Source organism: Manis javanica, chromosome 5, assembly GCF_040802235.1.
Source record: "Manis javanica isolate MJ-LG chromosome 5, MJ_LKY, whole genome shotgun sequence".
Lineage (NCBI taxonomy): Eukaryota > Metazoa > Chordata > Mammalia > Pholidota > Manidae > Manis > Manis javanica.
The window spans coordinates 23,812,755-23,835,146 of record NC_133160.1 but is presented as its reverse complement, the minus strand read 5'-3'; the positions used below and the strand labels follow the sequence as shown (position 1 = coordinate 23,835,146).

Here is a 22,392-nt window from a genome sequence, read left to right as displayed (position 1 = left end):
ATTCATTCATTTGTATCATTTAACAAAACATCCATTAGTAACTACCATGTTCTAAACATGAGAGGCACTGGTCATGTGAGGATTAATTAAATTCACACCCTGCCCTCCAGAAACTTATCATTTGATGGTGGATAAGCCATCCTCACTCATTCATGTCATTTATTCACTCAATAAACATTTGTGAGCACTTAGTTTTGAGCAAGCAAGCATTGTGGTAGGCATTGCAGATGATCTTGCCCTTAACTGCATTGGGGTATGGGTGGGGACTTGAAAAAACCACATTGTTTTTTCATGTGAAACCTTCATAAGAGTGTATATCAATCATACCTTAATAAAAAATAAAAAATAAAAAAATAAATGAAGTCCTAGTCCACTTGGAGAGCCTGGGATTAGGCATCCTCATTTCATTCATTCATTCACTGAGAGTCACCAACATGCAGCCTGTGCAGGATCTGAAAAAGGACTCTTGCTGGATGACCCAATAGTGGGCTCTACTGGGTGTCTCCAAGCAACGAGGCCTCTCTCTGGATCCTTGACCTCCCCCCAGGGTTCCACCCACTGCCCCTACCAGGCGAGCAAGCCCTGGTGGCAGCTGCCACAGCCCATCACAACACTTCCCCGCAGCATGCTGGGGGCTAACTCTGGTGTCATCCTCCTATAGAAAACCATGAGTCCAACTATCTAGGCAGCCATACCTGCAGCCAGCCACCTAGGTGCCATCTGACCCTTCTAGACACCCACAGGTCCCAGAACCCAAGATGCATCTGCTCTGGAGGCTCCTGATCTTCCTCCACTTGCTGTCCTTGAGCTGGGCACTGCACAGGCAACCCGGGCCTGGCCTGGCCAAGGCCCACGTGGACAGCAAATCAGCTCTGGCAAGAAGTAAGCTAAGCCTGTGCTCTGCCCACTGGCGGGGGGTGGAGGGCAGGTGGCGGGCAGGAGGCATCATCTCGGCCCCACTAGTGGTTTGCCTTGCTTGGGTCCCACCTGTGATTCACTATGTAACCTTCAGTCAGTCCCTTAGCATCTTTGCTTCCTTTTTCCTTAGACTTCAAGTACAGAAAATTGAGATTGAGTTGATCATCATTATCATGAATCATGGCAAAGTCCCTCTTGTGTCTTGTTTTATGTTATTTTGCCCTTTACCTCTTATTCGCACTCCCATCTCCTTCTTCCTTAGTGTGTTTAACTTACGTTTAAATATACCCATCTCCTTGTAAAGCATGCAGTGTTTTGATTTATGTAAGTGGTATTGCCGTATAAATCCTGTGGTTTTTACTGTTTTCACTGAACTCTATGCTGTTGACATGGGTTGATTTGGATGGGCGCAGGGAAGTCCATAAGATTCTTTCACTTCACCACCACTTGGCCATTTCCCTAAGGATAGGCACTTGAGTTGTCTCTAACTCCCCACTATTATAAACTACACTGAGATGAACACCCCCACATGTGTCCCTCCTAGGACCTCTGGGAGAATTTCTCTAGAATGCACCCAGAAGGAGATGGCAGGCGCAAACTCAATTTAACTGAAGACTGCCAGGTTGCTCTCTGGAATGGCTATGCTGTCCTATACCTGCTCCAGTAATAAATGAGTGCACCTCTCTGCCCGTGTTTCCCAGAACAGGAGAGAGTGTCCATCTCTACCAGTCTTCTCAGGCTGCCACAGCAAGGTACCCCAGGCTGGGTGGCTTAAATAACAAACATGTGTTTTCTCACAGTTCTGGAGGCTGGAAGATCAAGATCAAGCGCGCCCACAGGGCTGGTTTCTGGTGAAACCTCTCCTCCTGGCTTACTGGTGGCGACCTTCTTGCTGTGTCCTCACATGACCTTTCCTCTGCGTGTGCACAGAGAGTGTTCTCTGCTGAAATGTTAGGTCACCCAGTTACAAACTTAGTTTGTCTTTCAGTTATTCAGATTTTTAGTTCACATCCCTCAATAGAAATTTAAAGTCCTATAAATGTCTTGAGCATGCTTTGTTAAGTTGATTCCTAGAGAAGTTAAAGTTTTTGTTGCTAAAGTAACTATTACCTAATATTCTATTTTATTTTCTAGATGATACTGCTAGTACAGATGAGAGGAAAGCTGTTAATTTTTTTAAATTAATTGCTATCCAAAAGTCTTACTGACCTCTTATTAGTTCAATAGTGTGTCTTATTTACTCTATTGGGTTTTCTGTATAGACGATTATATCGTGAATGGCGACAGTTTTATCTCTTCTAAACCTTATACTTCTTGTGCCTTTTTATTTTATGGTATAGCTTAGGCCTCATATAGGAATGGGAATATGTCTAGAATTCTCCACTAAGTACACTTTCTGTAGGTTTTTAGAATGTAGTTTTTATCATGTTAAGGAAAGTTTGCTTATATTCCTAGTTTTCTGTATTTTTCTTAATCATAAATCAGTCTTGACCTTTAAAAAATGTTTTTCTGCATTAAAAACTAATTCATTTTTTCCTCTAACCCACTAACATGATACATTGTATTAATAGATGTTGTTATGTTGAACCCATAGCGGCATTTCTGGAATAAATATGAAAGTTTTATAATGTCCTATAATGATATATTTATAATGTACTCGTTTATATTTATAATATACTATTTTTGTAATGTACTATGATGTATTTATGTGTCATACTAAAATATATTGCATAATGTAATATTATATTTTTATAATGTACTATTAGCTATTAGATTTGTTAGTCAATAATACATTTAGGATTTTTGCAAATTTTTATCTCCTTGCCCTGTTCTTAAAACTAGGCAAGCTGTATTAGCTAATAAAGTGAATTTTGCATTCTCTTCTTTTTCTATTTTCTTTCACAATTACCTCTTTATAAAAGTTTGTTATAACTCTTCCCCAAAAAATCAAAGTATAAAGCTTTTGGGGAATGAAGTCTTCAAATACCATTTTGATTTCTTGATGGTTTTAGATTGTCAATGTTTCACATTTCCCCTCATCACAACTTGGCATTTTGTGGTTTGCCAAAAATGCCTCCATTTCATTTAGGTTATCAAATATATTCATATGTACTCATTTCATTTAGGTTATCAAATATATTCATATGTACTCACGGGCCCAGATACCCTCACCATTACAATCAGTGCAGTTAGAATGCTATTTCATGGTGCTGGTTGTAAGATTTAAATGAAGGAAAGCAAGTGCAAAGTGCATTTTCAACTGTGACTATGTCACTACAACCACCTCTCACTTATCAGTTCAGGTGCTTAGCTGCAAGTATCAGAAAACCCAACTCATTGTTGCTAAACAATTTTTTTTTAATGATTATTTCACATACCTGAATGCAGGGCAAGCTCCACATTTGTTTCAATCATAAGCTCAGAGGTGCTATCCAGAACTAGATTTTGTCCATTTTGTAGCACTGTTTTCATGATGGTTTCATCCTCAGGATGCTGGTTCCCAGAGTGGTAGGAAAATGGTGGCCAGTGGCCATTAGAACTACAGACTTCCTTGTTCCTTTCCAGTAGGAGAAAGGGAAAGAAACCTTCCCCTCAAACAAGAAACATACCATCTTCTGTTAAGCCTGATAGAGCCCACTTGGGTTACATGTCAACTTTGAACCTGAAAAAGTCAACAGGTAATGATGGCTCAGAAAACCAACAACCTCACCTAGACTGGGGATTGGAAAGAGTGCCTGAATCAAAACAGGGTTCAGATGGAAATGATAGGATGGGGGAATGGAAGGATGGATGGAAAGATGGATAGATAGATGGGTATATATTAGATAGATTGGATAGATGGAGGGTGGATGTGAGGAAGGATGGATGGATAGATAGATAAATGGACATACAGATGGAAGATGGATGGAAGGATGGATTAATGGTTAATGGATGAATATTGGTTAGATTGGATAGATGGAAGATGAATGAGAGGTTGGATAGATGGATGAACAGAGAAATGGACAGATATGGACAAACGGATATTGGATTGGCAACTATCAGTGTCTGCTGCTCACAAATTCCCAAGCACTGCTATCATTATTAACCAAGAACTACTAAGAGTTCTAGATATATCTGTAGTTGCACTCTGTCCTTGAAACTATTTGTTTAATATATGTCTCCCTTAATAGGCAGAAAACTGGTTTGCATCTTCAGTGTACACAGCACAGGGGCTAACATCCAATAGAAGCTCAATAAATATTTTTGGATGGATGATCTCAGTCTTCCTCACAAGAATCCTATGAGACGGGTCTTTTTATTGCCTCTATTATATAAATGAGAAAGTAGTAGAGTCAGGATCTGAACCCAGATTATGACTCTAGACACTCTTGCTCATTTGTAGGCAGCAGAAATATGGGGTGCTGAAAGGCAGTCTGGGAGTAGAGGAAGGAAAGTGAGAGAAAACAAGGTTTCTTTCCCTTTCTCTTGCGGGAAAGGCTCTGCCGTAACCCATAGTTCTGAGTGTGGTTCTGTCCACAGAGCAGGTCAAGTCAGTGAAATCAATGTGTCCCGTGGTGAGCTCGGAGGCTGGTCAGAGCTGAGGCTGTTCCCAAACATGAGAGTCTAGAGCCAAGAGAGGCAGGATTTAAGCATGTCCATAGCTTTTAAAATTCTCTTCCCTTTTGGAATTCATTTCTTTACTCTGGTAGCTCCACTCAGTCCTGAAGTTTATTCTGGTCACAGTGTAGGAAAATTTACATTTATTCTCTCCTTATTTGCCCACCTGTTTTTCTCTTCATCTAACTTTTATTGTGATCTTCATTCTGCTAAGCTCTGTGTTCCAGATTCAGAGATACAGCAGTGGGTGAACTTTCAACCATAATATCTCCTTTGAGCAGCTATTGCCTCCCACACCCTCCATAGGTGTCTCTCATCAACCCTGCAGAGTGGAATTTCACAGATGAAGAATATGGATTTTAGTGGAGGGATGGGGGTGACAAGCACCAATCACTGAACAAGAAGTGGATGCACCAGCCCAAAACCTAGACCTTTTGACTTCAAACCCCTCATCTTTTCCATGTCATCATGCAACATCACTGGTCCCTTGTCCTTTTCCAGTTATTGCCCAGGGCCTCATGAAGCACAACATAGAGGACAGAATCCAGAATATCCATGTCCTGGACAGTCTGAATGCCTTGGGGCAGGCGACTCAGGGGATGGTGGGCTGGCTAATCGGGAGCACAGGCCTCCAGCAGCAGCAAGAAAGCAGGTGAGATCCTGAAGCCCATCTCTGACCCTGGGACCCTTTATAAAGCTCTGGGTCAGAGGGCAGAGCTGAGGGGCTGGAGGGACAAGGCAGGTAAAGAGGGAAGGAAGGAAGATTGGAAGAAGGAGATGAAAGGCCCAATACAAGCCTGAATGAGGGGTCATTTCGGGAGGCAGCATGACAGGGTAATTTAAAGTGAAGACTTGGGAGTAAAGGTTTCTGCATTTAAATTCCAGGTCTGCCACCAACCTTGGGGAAATTGCTGGACCGCTCCAGCCTCATATATAACATGGATATCCAGAGCACAGCCATGAACATCTAGGGTGGCGAAGATACCCAGGACTAGAGTCAGACATTTGAACCCCAACTCTATCGTTTGACAGCTGTGTGATTCTGGGCAAGGCATTTGAGCTCTCTGAGCTCTAGCCTTGAGTCCTTAACAGTAAAGTGGGCATAAGGACTGTCCCTGGCCCTGGGAGCTGTTGGGAGCTTTCTGTGCTACACGTAGTAGATGTACAGCTATCAGTAGGTATGATTAACTTGGCAAAACTGGACCTGTTGTGCTCACCTCCATTTTCACTCCTTCCTCTTGAAGGGATACAGCCTCCTCAGCTTCCCAGTCTCACAGCTGCTCAAGGGCAGCACCACTGTTCCAGCCCACTGTGCCCTTGAGCTCCCTTCTCTCTGACTCAAGTCTCTCATTCTCTCCATTTCAATGAGCACCAATCCTCAATTGCAGGGTTTTCCTTGACATGTGCAGACATATTCACCTCCCTGTGTTCATTTCTTAACAATTATTATAACTATTCATTGGGTACCTAGTGTGTACCAGGACATGGGCTGGGTATTTGGAATGCAGTTATAAACAAATGGTTGCCACCTTTCTAGTTAGTGAGATAGGCCACAAAAGTAAATAACTAGTTTCAGGTGGAGGGGTATGTTATGAAGACAAATTTAGCAGGGTAAAGTGTGAGAGTGAGGGGCTGACCAGGAAGACCTTTCTAATGAGGTTACCCCAGGTGGAAACTTGAATGAAGAGAAGTAAGTAAGTGGTGGGAAAGATGTGGGAAGCAGTAAGTGCAAAGGCCCTGAGGTAGGAAAGAGATTGATATGTTTGAGGAAGAAGAAAATTCTTGTGTGGCTAGATAAGCAAGGGAGAGGGTGGTGAGAGATGGGGCCGTGGAGGCCTTAGAGATCATAGTGTGGAATTCTAATTTTATTCCAGAAGCAGTGGGAAACCTCAGAGAATGCTGAAGGATAGGGAAGTGTTAGGACCCTGCTGGGTGCTGTATGGAGAATAGTTTGCAGACAGACCAAGATTATAGCAAGGAATCCAGAGAGAAACTAGAACATCTCCAGGCAAGAAGTGATGGTGTCCTAGACCAGATAAAAGTGACTGGGGTCAAAGATGATAGGTGGGGGCCAAATTCGGGAAATATTTTGCAAGCAGAGCCAAGAAGATTAGTAAATGGATTGAATGTAGAGGTCAGTGATGGACAGAAGTTGAAGACAGCTGCTGGAGTTCAGGCCTGGACACCTGGGCAGATGGTGGGGCTATCTACCAAGAAGGGAGGCTTGGCCTGAGAACAGGCTCAGGTCTGGGTCTGCTGCTCGCCACGGGTTACACACATCTGGTGTGTAGAACTGCTAGGGGCACTCTGCAACAGCTTGCAGCCCAGGACTCCTGCAGGTGGCTCTTGCCCTCAATGCATCTTTGAAAGGATTTGACTCCAAATCCCACTGCCAGGCACTTTTCATAAATAGACCGGCCTTGTTTGTCAGCCTAAGGCCTTGACATCCAAGGCCCCTCGCCCTGATGGGTTCTCCGCTCTTTATTTGTATAGCGCCAACATCACCAACATTCAGCTGGATTACGGCGGGATCCGGATGTCTTTCCATCAGGAGTGGTTCTTGGCAAATATCTCACTTGAATTTGACATTGACTTTAGACTGTGAGTCATACAGAAGAGGGGTCTGAGAGGCACTGTTCCTCCTCAGTGGGAACCTGGGAGCTGAGAGGAATTTGGCAACCTAGGGAACCCCGATCCTTCTGACTCCAACCTAGTTTCAAATCCTGGTTTCCAAACTCACTTGCTGTGTGACCCAGGGAAGTCCCTTCCCATCTCAGAGACTTGGTTTCTTCAGCTGAAATGTGGATGGCTATCACTGGTCAGTGGAGGCAGGTCATCTGCTCATTCAAACCTGTGTGAATTAACTACACAGATTTTTTAAAAGAGAAACACCTTAATTATCTCATAACCCTTCCCTCCTCCTATGCAAACTATCCTTTAACATCTGCTGCCCCCAAGGAAAGGGAGGCCATAGCTAAAGGGTAAAGATTTTTTAAATAAAATTAACTCTCAACTTCTGAATGTCCAAAGACCCCTAATCTAATCTATTTAAAGGATTTTCAGAGCCACTCTAATAGTGGTTTTCTCCTTAATCACTGCCTGCAGGATTTAACATGCAGGCAACCTGGAGCACCGCCAGGCTGGTTTACTGTAACAATCACTCTAGCGTTGGCTGCTTCCACCTCCTTCTCCTCCTCCTCCATCTCCTGCCCTTTCCTGCCTTCCTCCTCCTGTCTCGTCCCCAGGCCCTTCGATAACAAAATTGTGAAGACGCATGCATGCATGATCCTCATTGTGGAGTTCTGGCTGGAGAAAGATGAGTTTGGCCGGAGGGAGCTGGTGATAGGCAATTGCCTCGTGGAGCCCAGCAGCTTCCACACAACAGTCTTAACCGAGTAAGGTTCCAACTGCCCCTTCCCAGGGCTGAGCCCCTTCACGACCAGTCCCACCACCTCCGGAATGAGCCCAAAACAGATATCTCCCTTTCCCCAGGATCTGCTCCTTACCCCAAATGCCCATCCCTGTGATGGCCCTGCCACCCACCCAGAAGCCAGATGTCCTTCTCCTCACTGTCCGCAGCCCATCTTCACTGGCCCCCACTGATGACCTCCGGGCAGCCCTCACTAGCTCCCTTTCTCTCCATCCCCACAGTGGCTGCCCTGCCCTGCCTCACAGTCCACTTCCTGGGCCACTGTGGGATCCTCCTCCAGCTTTCCCTGACTCAGACCTCTCTTCCTTCACTTCATTCTCTTCCTGTAGCAGAAATAACTTCCTAGCACAGAAATCTGGTCATGTCCCCAGCCCTTGCTCCAAACTTCCCAATGGTTCTCCAATGCCCTCTGGATGAAGAGCAAACTCCGGGATGTCACTCAAGACCCTATTTGTCCTCTCCCCTGCCCCCCTCTGCAGCCCTCGGCCCTCTAGTTTCTCTAAAGGACCTACCTCTCCATCAACAGACCATATATTTTCACTCCACCGTGCCTTTGCACGTGCTAATCCTTTTACCTGGAATGTCCTTCCCTTCTCTAAAGCTCCTCTTCTTCACTTACTCATTCAACAAATATTTACGGATAACCTATTATGTGCTTGATGCTAGTGAACAGGACATAAAAATCAGAGCTATTTATACAATGTATTTATTAATAGAGTGTAAAATAGTTCTATACAGTGGTTGATCAAATCTGTCAACCTCGCAAACTGTGAGTCCCTCAAGGGCAAGATTTGTGTCTGATTTCCATCTGTAATTCCAGAAATCTAAAAGCGAAGTCCTCCATGGATGCCCATTCATTTATTCGTCAGACCTTCACTGAATGCCTAGATCATGCCAGACACTCACGGAGAGGACAGTGCAGGGGGGGACTCTGGACTCCAGAGCTTTGCTGACTTGGTTCTAGTTTAACCGGCAGTTATGAGCTACATCACCATGAACAAGTCCCATCACCTGTCAGAATTGCTGCTTTTGACTATTTCTAACAACAGTGCCTCTTACATAGGGCGAGCTGAGCACATAGCACCTAACGTTGGTATTGCCTGTATTTACCTGTTCTGTGCATCTACCTCTCTTTCTAGAAACATCCCACAAAAGATGAAACCTTTTCTCCATAACCTCAGAGAGAACCTGAGAAAAGTCCTCCCATACCTGATAGAAAGTCAGGTAAGTCTGAGAAAAAATATTTTCACTTTGGTCCTCCTCCAGTCTGAGGTTCAGGGCATATGTACTGGCAGTTTAACAGTTTCACACTTTGGGCTTTAGAACCTGAAAGATCTCAATTGAAATTTTCAATTTTGCCAGCTAATGGCTGTGCTCTTGCCAGCTAATGACTTAGTCTCCCTGAGCCTCAGTTTCCCTGTTTGTAGCACGGGAAACATCACAGTCCCTGACTCATGGAGTTGTCATGAGACTTCAGAGGCAAAACCTGGAAGTGCTGTGCACGGCATGTAGCTGGCATGCAATACAAGGAAGCTAAGCCATTCTTGCCACAATTCCTTGGAGAGATCCAGTGGAGTCTAAGCTTCCAGCCACAGGCTCTCTAGTTGTCTTTTCCCAGTCCCTGGTTTGACCCTTTTCTCTGTACTGGTGGCCCAGGTATGTCCTCTGGTCGGTGAAATCCTCAGACAGTTGGATGTAAAACTGTTGAAAAGCCTCATAGGTGAGTGTCTACATCCATCCAGGGAGAAGGACTCAGGACTGGCAAATGTCTACAAGAGGTGCCCCCCACTGGAGCTCCCATTGAGGCCTGCTGAGAGGTGTCTGTCCATGCTCTAAGAACCATTACTGCCCCCATGAGGGCTGGGACAACACAGGCGCTCAGCCCAAGCAGGCTGTGCCCCACCAAGTCAACCAGACCTCTAGGTTACCAGAGACCACAGCTACTTCCAAGACCTCCCCTCAGTACTTTAGGAAGCACTAGTCCCACCCCAAACCCTAGACCAACACCACTCCCGTTGCAGAAAAATAGACACAGTCCCCCCCTTCATGGAGCTCATAGTCTGGTGAATGGAAGAAAACAAGTAGCAAATAATTAGATGTTATTTGAGAAGAGTTTTAATGGGAATGCTCCTGACACCAGCCCTTGGTCAGCATGGATGGGTGAGAGTCCCCTGCAGTGTGGGCATGGGGCTAGAGTGGGGTGCAAGCTGGGGATGGGTGCTGCCTCTTCTCTTACAGAACAGGCTGCTGCTCAACAACTCGACCAACTGTGAAGCCAGCCACCCCTTCCCCACACCAAGCTGGAGTGTCTCCAGCTGCCTACTGATGATGGGAAAGGGATTCCACAACTTAGAGCCTTCAGTCTCCCTCACAGTGGGGCTTCCTCTGCCCTAAAGACCCTTCCCAGAGGCCCTATGGATGTCCTCCCTGATAATAAACTCTAGCTCTGAAGGGGGCACAGGTCCCCCTGCCTGAGCCCTGAGGTTTGGGTTACAGAAGTCAGACCTGGTGAAGGTCCTTCCTGAGACTAAATATACCTGGGTTTGCTCATCAGCCTAGAAATAGCAGAGAAAACACTCTTTCTTTCCTATATTCTGCAGCCAGAAGCCCATCTATGGATTTGCTCATCAATGCAGGGAAGGTCCTCTTGAAATTTCCCATTCCCTTATTCATGCAACCCATATTTACTGAGCACCTACTATGTGCCAAGCACTTTGCTGAGCTTCAAGGGAGTGCAGAGAAAGGGTGAGAGAGTGGAAAAACATAAATAGTGGTGCCAAACAGATCTGAGTTCAAATGTGACTGGGCCCAACGAGAAGCTCCATGAGGGTACAGACCATGTGCATTAGGGTGACTGATGATCCCCCAGCCCCCCAGCCTAGGGCTGGCTGAGTGTGAGCTCAGCAAACATCTAAGGTTAAATGAGTGGATGGATCCTAGTCTTCTGTTTGGGACAAGGCACTTTACATTTTGGTCTTCCTCACCTGAAAAGTGGGAAGAGGAATCTTACAGGACAGGGAATAACAGGAGCCTTCACACTGCGGGTGGGAGGTAAGTTGTACCATCACTTTATAAAACTGGGTGGCAGCCTCTCCTAAAGCGCGACATCTGCCTGCCCTACAACCCAGCAATCACATGCCCGGTTACACACAACAGAAGTACACGCGAGTGCACATCACAGGGCATGTACAAGAATGCTCACTGCCACAACGGTTGTAATAACACCCAAACCAAAAACCCCCTAAATGTCCATCAAAAGAATGAGTAAATATCTGGATATCTGGTGAGGTAGTCACCTTGCAGAACGCTCTACAGTGATGAAAATGACCTACAACTATACAACCACGTGGACGGATTTCATGCACATCATAAAGCCTGACGCAAAAGATCACGTTGCATGTCCCATTTATACAAGGCTTAAAAGCAGCAAAATGAATCCATGCTATCAGAGGTCAGCACAGCAGTGACCCTTGGGGAGAAGGTTAGTGACCAGGAAGCTCTCAAGGGGGCTTCTGGAGAGCTGGTAATGTTCTGCTTCTCGTTCTGGGTGTTGGTTGTGAGGAGGGTGCTTAGTGTGTGAAAATTCATTGAGCTGATTGTGTATGTGCATTTTTCTTACGTACGTTATACTTTAACAAAATATTTTTAACCAGAAAATATTTACCATGCAGGATGTTTATAGGAGTATGTGAAAAAATATTTGTCATGTGTTTACATTGTGCTAGGTCCATGGGAAATGCTTATTGAAAGTCACTTAATTCTTTTGATTAATATCTTATTTGATAATAAAACATTTTATTATTTTAATAAAATAATTATTTGACTAACAAGCATTCAATTCTTAAATATTGATTCTTGCCCTCCTCCACCCAAGGGGAGGGAAAGCATACTGAGAAATCATGGGGAAATAACACACATACATATTAATAATAGTAACACACACATATAAGCACTTGGCATGTGCCAAGCTTGGTGCTCAGAGCTTACATTCAGCCTCTCATCGAGTCCTCACGGCAACCCCATGAGGAACAAAACTGCTATCCTATTTAATGCACAATGATACTGAGTCTCAGAGAGGGAAGGCCACGGCCCACCGTCACACAGCAAGGAAATGACTAAGTCGGCTGCACTCAGGCAGCCAGATTCTAGAGCCCACACTCCTGACCACTGTGAGTCCCACCTCTAGTCTTCCCTCCCTCCCTTCGAACATACCCCACCCACTGACACACACACAATGGGGGGAAAATGATGAAATATGCATTCAGCTGGTTTGGCAAGCTCAAACAAGGAAGTGTCACCAGCTCAGAGATGAGACTAGGGCAACGGAGCGGCCCATCTCCATCCTTCAATGCAGACTCCTTAATCTGAAATGCTTCGCTGGGGATTTGCAACCCTAAACACCCACATTCACACAGAGGATTCCCCTTGACAGCCTTCAGTTTGTGGGCTTTTTCCTGCTCATGATTCAAAAAGCAAACATGGAGGGGGTGTGGGCAGGTGGGGGGAGCGTCCTCCAGCAAGGCCCCTGGGCCCGTGGTGAAGGCAGCTTTTGTCTGCCTTCCTCCTGACCCTTGGTGGGGAGGAAGGGTGGCTCAGGAGCCTTCTTGGGTTTCTCACATTCTGTTTTCTTTACATTTTAAGGATCACAGACCATGGACTCACATGTTTCTCCTGGAAATGCTTGTTGCACAATAGACCTCTATTATGTTACCGGGGTCCAGAATAGGGGGTAATTTAAGCAGAAATTCAGCCCCAAGTGCTGAAAAGCTTGTTCCAGCCCCTACCATCTGTACCCTGTAGCTTCCATGCCTTTCTAGAGTTCTGATTCCATGCCAGGTAGTAGGCAGCAAGTTACCTATTTCCCCATTTAAACCTCAACACAGCCCTGGGAGCTCCATGTTCTAACCGAGGAAACTGAGGCTGCAAGAGGGGAAGCACTTTGCCCAGAGTCCCTGGCGGAGCCGGGCTTGGAACTCAGAGTGGTCTGATTGCTCAGGAGTGGGGAAGCTCCAGAGAACATGAGCAGGTGCTTTCAGAACTGACGATTCTGCGACACAAACTTGCTGTTGGAGTTGAGAGCACAAGCCAGACAGCCCCAGATGACAGTCTGACACCTTTTCCTAGCTGAGGTGTCAGGCAGCTACAGTGACATGCAGGTCAATGTCCTCCCTGAGCCTCAGTGTCCCCACAGGGAAGATGTCTCATGTCCCATAGAAAGTTATTATTATTAGCTATAAATGTAAGAGGGAAGATTGATCTCCAAGAGAAGTAGAACTTGTCTTAAGCAACCTGCTTAAGAAAATATATTTTCTCATCAAAGTCGGGGCACCGAGGTCTCCTTGAACCCTTTTGACTCTGCCCCTCAACAAAACCACTGGGGTTTCCAAGGCCATCTGAAGACCCCGCTCACACTCAGCCTCCCACCTGAACTTGCTTCCTCCTGACCCTTGGAACAGAACCCGCATCCTCCTCCCAAGTTCTGGAGAATAGACCTTGTCCCTTGGTAGGTCAAAGCCCCTTGAAAAATAAAATTAATTCTGCCATTTGAAAATGGTCCTCTTGATTCACAAATGAACAGTAAAGGCTCCACAATCACAATCTGACATGTAGGAAGGAATGTCCTTCCACATTTCCTGATGCCCCATGACCCTCGCCCTGCTCAGGAGCAGTGGAACATGCAGCTCCTGTGGTTTAATGGAAGGTTGACTTGAGCAGCAACAGAAAGAAGTCTTTTGAGTTTCCCAAGCCTGGGTCTTGGGTAGATGGCAGTGACAGAGAACAGGTCAGTGGTCTCAGTGGGTGGCCAGAAGGAGTGACTATAAAAGGACAGTATGAGGGTGTTTTGGGGGTGATGGAACTGATCTTTATCCTGATTAATTTTTTAAGCCTGGGCTTTTCCATTTTAAGAGCATAGGAGACATCAAGATCAGCATGTATGTGATAAATTGAAGCAAGATTATCTATCTGCCCTCAAGACTAGGAAATTCCCCATGTTGGGTTGGTGGAGAGTAAGAGTCCAAGAGACGCTGACGAGAGCATCGTTCTGGGGCTCCTGAAAAGGGTCTCGTGCCCTTGTTGCTCCCCAGGCAAATCCTGGCATAGGAGGGGAACAACGGAAACCCGTCAGTGAGCAGGATTCAAGGACAGAGGGTGTCTGTGACCATGTTTCCTTGACAGCCACATGTGGCAAGACTCCAAACAATGCTGGGCCCAACATACAGCAAGAGCTCAGCAAGCGTTAGCTGTCGACACTGCTTTACTGCTATGTTTTTCCAGTGAGATGAGTTCTAACTCTGCCCCATCCTCTCTGAGTCTTTGGGTACTTGTCTCCACTGGGCTTCAGTTTCCACCTCTTTAAAGGAGGAGCAGCAACCCCTCACACCAGGGCTCTGATGAGGATGTACAGACCCCAGCACATGACTGTCAAGCAACAGGGACTCAGAAAACAAGGACCCAAGTGTAGTGAAACCAGAGGCAGGTTGACTCTTTAACACTTTGGGAACAAGACTCCTCCAACTGGAGAAAAAGGACGGCACCAAGAATGGAAAGGGGCCTAGCTATGAGACCAGGGCCCCTTCTTGGGCTCCAGCAGGTTGCCTCTCCTGGTGTTCCAAATCTGATCTGCCAGCCCACCTTGGAGTGTGGGTTCCCAGCCTCAGCCCCACTCATGAAACCGTGAAATGTTAACATCCCATCTCAAGTGTTTCTGTTTAACTTGTCAATCAAATGGCTTAGCTTTGCCACCTACTAATGTGATTGACAATTATTTATTTTGGAGAGCCCTGAAAGGCACCACCAGGTTGCAGATGTCTGAATTATCTAGAAACCCATCGTCTGATCATGTATTTCCTGACTCCCACGCTATAAAAGAGGCTGCCTCCTTGGCAGAAGCAAGCAGGAGAGGGAGGAGGAGACAGGACAGCTGCCACGACCTGCGAAGCCAGGTGAGACTGGCCCATTCTGCTCGCGCTCCCTGTCCTGGGCGTCAGGGCTGCCAGGCTCCTGACGGGGGGGCAGGGGCTGGTTGACTGCATGTAGGATCCCTCATTGGAGGTCTTTTAAGAGAAACAGGGCTGGCCATTTTAGGGGGGCGTGGGGATGGCCGTTCACTCTGCTTCCCTAAGAAAGCAATACTATAGATGTAGAATCGTTCAAAAGTAGAAGCAGGAATCTGATGGTGATGGGGAGCACGGACTGCAGGTGTGCACTGCTGAGACTCCGTGGTAGGGCTGCTTCCCAAGCATGCTACTCAAACCCTAAACCAAAATCTCTGTGGCACAAATTTTAACTTTCAGGTTGCCATTGCGGATTCAGACCATCATCTACAAATCTCCTAAAATGGAAGTAAGGTCCTTAGCTTCCATTGGATTTATAAAATGTCTACTTCCCAAAAGAGATTCAGACAGTCCAATCCAAGTTTGCCTCCCCAGGGAGGCCGCAACAGGCTCTTTGGACCAAAAAGCCCTTTCAGTTCTAGCCAACCACGATAGTGCTTTGGCTGACAACCAGTTGATGGGATTTTGCCCAAGTCGCCAGGCATCTCCAAAGCGTAGGTACCAGCTCCAGCTTCGGACACCTCCGCTGGCTGCCAAAAAGGCCTGTGAGAGGCTTGGTTATCTCGGGGAAAGGACTGGGAGCAGCCCTATTGCTATTCACTCCCTGGCTTTCTGTGGGCTAGGGGCAGACAGTGGGCGAGTTCTCTCTTGTGTCTGTAACACATTCTGTCCACAGATACCAAGAGAGAAGATGTTTAAAATGGGGTGTCTCATTGTCTTCTGTGGACTGCTGGCCCAGGTCACAGCCCTGCTGAATGCCCTGCCCGCACCACTGGGTGACACTCTGACTCCGGCCCTGGTCCCAAATCCCACAGATCTTGCTGGAAGCTTGGCAAATGGTAAGTGGGAGTCTGTGACATGCTCTCTCAGGTGTGTGTGTGTGTGTGTGTGTGTGTGAGAGAGAGAGAGAGAGAGAGAGAGAGAGAGAGAGAGAGAGAGAGACCAACCATCTAACAGGGGAGAGAGGCTGAGGATCTGGAATTGTCAGATCTGATCCCCAAGGATCCCTATACCCACTTCCAGGTCTCAGCAGTGGCCTGCTCTCTGAGGATCTATTAGACATTCTCAAAAATCTCCCACTCTCGGACATCGTGAAGAGTAAAGGAGGCACTTCCCGTGGTCTGCTTGGGGGCCTGCTTGGTGGACTGAGTCCTGTGACCTCTCTCCTGAACATCATTGAGTGAGTAGCTCTAAAATAGGACCTTGGTCCCCTACAGAGAACCCCTGCTGGAAATCCAAGAGCCTCAGGCAGGGGCCTGGAGGGAGAGGGAGGTGGTGGTACGGACATGAGGCCAGGACTCAGACCAAGACCCTTCTCACAGTCTAGCAGGGAATGCAGGCCCTCTTGAACCACCAATTTTTCCCAGTCCTGAAGCATGTCCTAAGTCCCCATCATCATCTATAATTCTGTGATAACCCTTGGGATCAGTTTAATAATCCCAAGTTTATAGATGAAAAAACTGAGACACAGAAAGGTGCCTGTATTCATACAACTAGAGTGATGCAGAGTGATGGATCTAATTCTAATTTACTTAAGTCCAAAGTCAAGGCTTTTTCCACTACACAGTGGTAATTTTGTTCTCCTTACCTATGTAATCCCTTAGAATGCAGGTGGCCTTTTATGTAGGCTAGAAAATTTAAGATTCTGCCCTCAATCACACCATCACAGGGACGTCCATGGAATGATGTAATATGGTGCTTCCCATGAGACAGCTGAGAGCTGTCTGGGGCCTGTGCCGACGAGCTGACCCTGTCACAGGGCTGCATCGAAACCACTTGCAAGACTCCTACCTGCCCAGGTGTTTGCCCCTGATTTGGAGACAGACAGATAGCGCTGAGTTTGATTTCCAATCACCATGTATTCGCTAGGTGACCTGAGGTCAGGCACTCAGTCTCTCTCGGCCTGGTTTCTCCATCTATAAAATGGAGATAATGGTACCCACAGAGAAAAAAGGACTGGAAAGATGTAATCACCTGGCACAGTGACTGGCTCAGAGAAGAAGCTTACTCCATCCTCTCTTGGTTCTCCCTGACTTCCTGCTACTCAATATCCATGATAAACATTGTTGACTGACCTGTCATTGAAGGTCATGGGAGAATGAGTGATTCCTACCCATAAACGTTTGTAAAGGACTTACTCCACCTGCCTATACATCACCCATTTACCCTTCATCCCTCCATCCATTCTTCCCTCTAACCACATACTCTCCCACACATCCACCCACATATCCATCTTCTCACCCACTCATCAATCCACAAAGACAACCAATACGGAGTAGCCCTTTTCTTTGTAAGGCCCTGGGATGGCATAGTGGGGTGCAAATATAATCCAGATACAGTTTCTATCCCAGAATACCTCACAGGCTTGCGATGAGGAGAGGGTCATGGAAGTGTCAGGATGTGACCCAGCGCAGAGGCTGGGTAAGACTAATGCACCTTAGAACCCAAGTGGCTTTTGCTGCCAGACTCCCCTCCTGCCTTCTCACTCCACTTCATAGGTTGCTTCATCTCTGGGATGGGTACAGTTGGCTGAAAGGTGGTTTCTAGGTTTGGGACTGGAGGAGCTAATGTTTTTCTCTCCAATGTTGTGCTCTGGGCAGTTTGAAGATCACAGATCCCCAGGTGCTGGAACTTGGCCTTGTGCAGAGCCCTGATGGCCATCGTCTCTATGTCACCATCCCTCTGGGCCTGACCATCAATGTGAATACGTAAGTGGGCCCCAAGGGAGGATGGGAGGATGGCTCACCAAAGGAGACCCTGATGAGCATGGGTAGCCAAAAAATGGGGCAATGGAGTCTGGCAGACATGAGCATCCAATTTCAGCTCACTTGCTGCTATGCTGAGTGCCCTGGGCCACTTGGAACAACTCACTTCACCTCTTTGAGTTTTGGTTCCCCTTACTTGAAAATAAGATGAGTATGGTTGTGGGCAAGAGGAAGGAGGTGAGGCTGGCACTCCAAGGAAGGAGAAAAGCCTCCTCTGCCTTGGGACGTGGAAGGCCAGATGCAGCAGACTCTCTCCTCTGCAGGCCCCTCACCGGAAGTCTATTAAAGCTGGCTGTGAAGCTCAACATCACTGCAGAGCTCTTAACTGTGAAAGATGGACAAGGGGAGACCCACCTGGTCCTTGGCGACTGTACTCACTCCCCTGGCAGCCTGAAAATCTCCCTGCTCAATGGGTAAGGCCAGAGGGGTGGCGTCTCCTGACCAGAGACAATAGGATGGGATGGTTAGTGGGTGGATGGGAAGATGAAACACTGGGAGAATGGATGAGTAGGAGGAGAGACGGCTGAGCAGATGGGTAGGAGGGAGGGAAGATGGATGGAGGGGTGGATGGATGGATGGGTGGATGGATAGATGGATGGATGGGTGGGTGGGTGGATGGATGGATGGATGGACGGACGGACAGACGGATGGACGGACAAATGGATGGATAGACGGACGGATGGATGGATGGATGGATGGATGGATGGATGGATGGATGGATGGATGGATGGATGGATGGATGGATGGATGGATGGATGGATGGGTGGGTGGATGGATGGATGGATGGATGGATGGATGGATGGATGGATGGATGGGTGAATGGATGGATGGATGGATGGACAAACGGACGGACGGACAGACGGATAGATGGATGGATGGATGGATGGATGGATGGATGGATGGATGGATGGATGGATGGATGGATGGATGGGTGGATGGATGGATGGATGGGTAGGTGGATGGATGGATGGATGGATGGATGGATGGATGGATGGATGGATGGATGGATGGACGGATGGACAAACGGATGGACGGATAGACGGATGGATGGATGGATGGATGGATGGATGGATGGATGGATGGATGGATGGATGGATGGATGGGTGGATGGATGGATGGATGGATGGATGGGTGGATGGATGGATGGATGGATGGATGGATGGATGGATGGATGGATGGACGGGTGGATGGGTGGGTGGGTGGATGGATGGATGGACGGATGGACAAACGGACGGACGGACAGACGGATAGACGGATGGATGGATGGATGGATGGATGGATGGATGGATGGATGGATGGATGGGTGGATGGATGGATGGATGGGTAGGTGGATGGATGGATAGATGGATGGATGGATGGATGGATGGATGGATGGATGGATAGATGGATGGTTGGATGGATGGATGGATGCCTGGCTGAAGAGGTAAGTTATCACTTATCCCTTCTTAGGCTGGGCTAGCCAATTTTATGCTGAATTAGACAAATAGAAATCTGGGTTCAAGCCCCATCTACCATGATGGCATGTGGAGAGGTGGAGGGCTTGTGTGTAAGCTTGGACAGTGCTTCCCCAATTTGAGTGTCAGCTTACTCAGATAACTGTAATATGGGCCTACATTGGGCTTGTTGATTGACTCCACTAAGATAACAGGTGCGAATGTACTGTAACCCAGCAATTGGCAAAACAGCCATGGAGCCTACCTGGGTTTCTTGTTTTATTTACCTGCCACAGGGGAGACTGAGCCATTCATAATATGCAGGAGCTGTCCTCATCATGGCTAACATTTACTGAACACATATATTGTGCTTTACATGTATCATCTTGTTGAATCCTCATGACAACTATGTACTAAGTATTGTCCTCCATTTCTGGATTCTACAAAAGCTCACTGAATACCTACTGTGTACTGGAGCTATGTGTTTATTCTATACATACCTACTATGTGCACTGCTGTGTGACCTGTCACTCCCTGTGGACAGGCCCCTTGGTGTTTGGCAGCATGTGTGGGTGGATGGGCAAGGCCCAGCTTCAGTTACTTATTGCTGAGTCTGTGGTGGGCACAGTGGGCCTACTGAAGGTTGCTCCGTACCAGCTCCAGGCCTCTGCACCACTCCATGGTTTTTCTCTTTCAGAATTGCTCCCCTCCCTGTTCAAGGCCTTCTTGACAGTCTCACTGGGATCTTGAATGATGTGCTTCCTAACCTGGTGCAGAGCAAGGTAAGAGGATAAAAGTGGGGGTTCATGGTCCTAGGGTCTTAGAGCATCTTGGGCTAAACCAGCCCCTAGGGTGAGCTTTTCTGAGCCCCTCGGTTTGATAAGTAAATTCCATCCATTGTCTACCTGTCCATTGACCCATTTATCCATCCTTCTTTCCATCCTTCAAAATGCATTTGATTGGCTCCTACTCCTGTAGAGTGTGTCCACACTGTAACTGAAATGGATCGGTCTCTGCCCTGAGAGGCTCCCAGTCCATCGCCTCTGTGGCGGCAGACAAGCACTCTTCCAGCCTAGGATGGTGGGCCTCCTCTAACCAGAAACGCACTCCTCCCAGAGCAGTCCACCCTGTTTAGAAACAGATGTCATATCACAGAGTGGATGCCAGCTCGCTGTAGGACTGGCACTTCACACACATGCCTTCATTTCTCCTTCTGCCCAGCATGGCTGTGTGAGCCATTCATCTGTGGAACTGCTTAGAATCAAACACTCTTAGACACAGAAAATGATAGGAAATCTCCGGAGAGACTCCATCCTGGGGTTGGTGCTGCTCCCAGGGTCTCCCTGCAGGTGACTTGGCCTCACTCCCCTCTCTGCCCTGGGTCAGGTGTGTCCTCTGGTCAACAAGGTTCTCAGCCTGCTGGACATCACCCTGGTGCACAATATTGTTGGTAAGTATTCCCTTCCAAACCCTCTCTCTCCCTCTGCAGGAGCAGAGATTTCCCCCAGGGAGCTCTGTCCTAGCACACCATAGGATAGCTAGAGCCCTTCACCTCAGCTCTTCCATTTGGGGTTGCTTATTTGTCTTGACTTATTCAGATAATGTTCAGGCATGCATCGGCCCCAACACTGAGACTAGCTGGGCTGTTCGGAGGAAGGAGGCATTGCCTCCACCAACCCCCAGCAAGGATGGCCCTCCCAGTTCCCCTTCGCTGGCTGCAGCCATCAGCAGCAATGTGGGATATCCAGGGACTCCTTCACACTGAGACCATCATTCTGCTCTGTGGTGGTTGTTTTTTCATTTTCCAGAGGCGCTGATCCAAGGGCAGGAATTTATCATCAAGGTCTAAGCCTTCTAGGAAGCACCCCACCTCCGCTGGCCTGGTGAGTGCTGCCTGCTCTCCAGGACTTGGCGGCTGCTGCTCTGCTCCTGGTAGGACACAGCAGGGCACTTGGACAATGACATCCAAAGAGAAAGACAAACAGCCACACAGACATGCACAGAGATGCACAGGGAAGGCCACAGAGATGCTGACAGAGGTGGAAAGACACAGGTGGCACTGCAACATGGCGACAAAGAAAAACACACATACACGTGGGCGCACACACACACACACACACATCACAGTCAAACAAACACATGGTCACACAGAGGCTCACACCAGTGCCTGCACACACATATGCAAACCCGCCACACACAGCCAGATGTGGATACACTCACTCACTCAAACACATGCACAGGCTGTCCCCTGACCCCCGGCTTGGGCTCCCCTTGTGGCTGAGACAAGACCCCTAGCCCCAGGATCTCAGACTCTTCCCCTGTCTTGGGAGGGGAGGTTTGATGATAAGCCAATATCAACAGGATTCAGTCACCTCGAGTCTCCATTCTAACCAGGGTCTTCTCCCAACAGAACCATTCCCTGCTGCTCAATCTACTTGCTGTCCAGCTCCTGAGGGCTTCCAAATGGCTGGCCCACGTCCTGAACAACAACAAGGCCACTACTTGGAGACCAGAGCAGCCCTCTGGCCAAGGAATCTGCTCCCCTTCCCTTCCCACCAGGCATGGGTTACATTCCATGGTTCTCATCAAATAAAATTGCTCTTTCTCTGCACAGGGGGTCTTGTCATTCTTCACCATCACTCGAGGGTTCAAGGTTGGAAAGAGCCCTGGCCTGGGTGATTAGAGCTTTAGCACAGAATTTGCACATTACATTGTAGATCTTAATGGTTTTAAGCAGGACAGGGAGATGCTCAGATGAGTGTGGATTCCAGAGTGGACGGGTGGAGAGGGTGTTTGGGTAGATGGAACATTCCAGGCAGAGATGATGACACACAAGGTTGCCACACAAGAAGTGACGATGGTGTATTTGAGAGATGTTCAGGAGGCAGACCTGGAAAGGTGTGGGTGCAGGAGCAGGCGAGCCTCCCATGCACCTCTCAGGCTGGGTAGCCTAAAGGTAACTGCAAACGCAGGAAGATGATTTGATCTCAGCAGGAAGATTATGCCTTTAGCTGTGGCCATGCTGCGTGGAAGTGGCTGGGAGACCCTGAGGGAGACATCTAGAAATCTGATGGATACGCGAGTCATCTGCCACTCCTCTTTTGCTTACCTGCATCTGGTTGTACTGACCTCTTTCCTGTTCTCTCAGCGAGAGGATGATAAAGACAACAAAGAAGAAGTGTAGGGAAAAGCGC

The 22,392-nt window shown here is 47.5% G+C and overlaps 2 protein-coding genes across 8 annotated transcripts; both read left to right on the top strand.

The window, feature by feature from the left end:
* Positions 1-434: 434 nt before the first annotated feature.
* On the top strand, positions 435-14,849 carry BPIFA3 (BPI fold containing family A member 3). 6 transcript variants are annotated; one of them, XM_073236717.1, is made up of 7 exons: positions 448-882; positions 5,017-5,167; positions 7,009-7,116; positions 7,761-7,910; positions 9,085-9,169; positions 9,602-9,665; positions 10,189-10,420. In XM_073236717.1, exons 1-7 carry the CDS (start codon positions 759-761, stop codon positions 10,269-10,271), a joined length of 765 nt encoding a protein of 254 aa, XP_073092818.1. In that variant the 5' UTR covers positions 448-758; the 3' UTR covers positions 10,272-10,420. The 6 variants fall into 6 exon arrangements, with proteins under 6 accessions (XP_073092821.1, XP_073092822.1, XP_073092817.1 ...); XM_073236719.1 differs by lacking the exon at positions 10,189-10,420 and adding an exon at positions 14,724-14,849 and having other exon boundaries at positions 452-882; XM_073236718.1 differs by having other exon boundaries at positions 455-882; positions 10,184-10,350.
* Positions 14,731-21,809, top strand: LOC108403755 (BPI fold-containing family A member 1). 2 transcript variants are annotated; one of them, XR_012131383.1, is made up of 9 exons: positions 14,731-14,889; positions 15,677-15,839; positions 16,024-16,180; positions 17,601-17,708; positions 18,029-18,178; positions 19,896-19,980; positions 20,585-20,648; positions 21,007-21,130; positions 21,609-21,809. XR_012131383.1 is itself a non-coding variant. In XM_017671081.3 (9 exons), the coding sequence occupies exons 1-8, from the start codon at positions 14,752-14,754 to the stop codon at positions 21,045-21,047; spliced, it is 906 nt and encodes a 301-aa protein (XP_017526570.2). In that variant the 5' UTR covers positions 14,731-14,751; the 3' UTR covers positions 21,048-21,081; positions 21,609-21,809. The 2 variants fall into 2 exon arrangements, 1 of the variants encoding a protein (XP_017526570.2); XM_017671081.3 differs by having other exon boundaries at positions 21,007-21,081.
* The last annotated feature ends 583 nt before the right edge of the window (positions 21,810-22,392 follow it).

Excerpts from the sequence above, each read along its gene's own strand:
- LOC108403755 (XM_017671081.3), top strand. The coding sequence starts at position 14,752 with ATGTCTGAATTATCTAGAAACCCATCGTCTGATCATGTATTTCCTGAC. Across the intron at positions 17,709-18,028 it reads CTGACCATCAATGTGAATAC|GCCCCTCACCGGAAGTCTAT; the intron begins GTAAGTGGGCCC and ends TCTCCTCTGCAG. Across the intron at positions 20,649-21,006 it reads CCTGGTGCACAATATTGTTG|AGGCGCTGATCCAAGGGCAG; the intron begins GTAAGTATTCCC and ends TTCATTTTCCAG.
- BPIFA3 (XM_073236716.1), top strand. The coding sequence starts at position 759 with ATGCATCTGCTCTGGAGGCTCCTGATCTTCCTCCACTTGCTGTCCTTG. Across the intron at positions 883-5,016 it reads CAAATCAGCTCTGGCAAGAA|TTATTGCCCAGGGCCTCATG; the intron begins GTAAGCTAAGCC and ends GTCCTTTTCCAG. Across the intron at positions 9,170-10,183 it reads CATACCTGATAGAAAGTCAG|AACAGGCTGCTGCTCAACAA; the intron begins GTAAGTCTGAGA and ends CTTCTCTTACAG.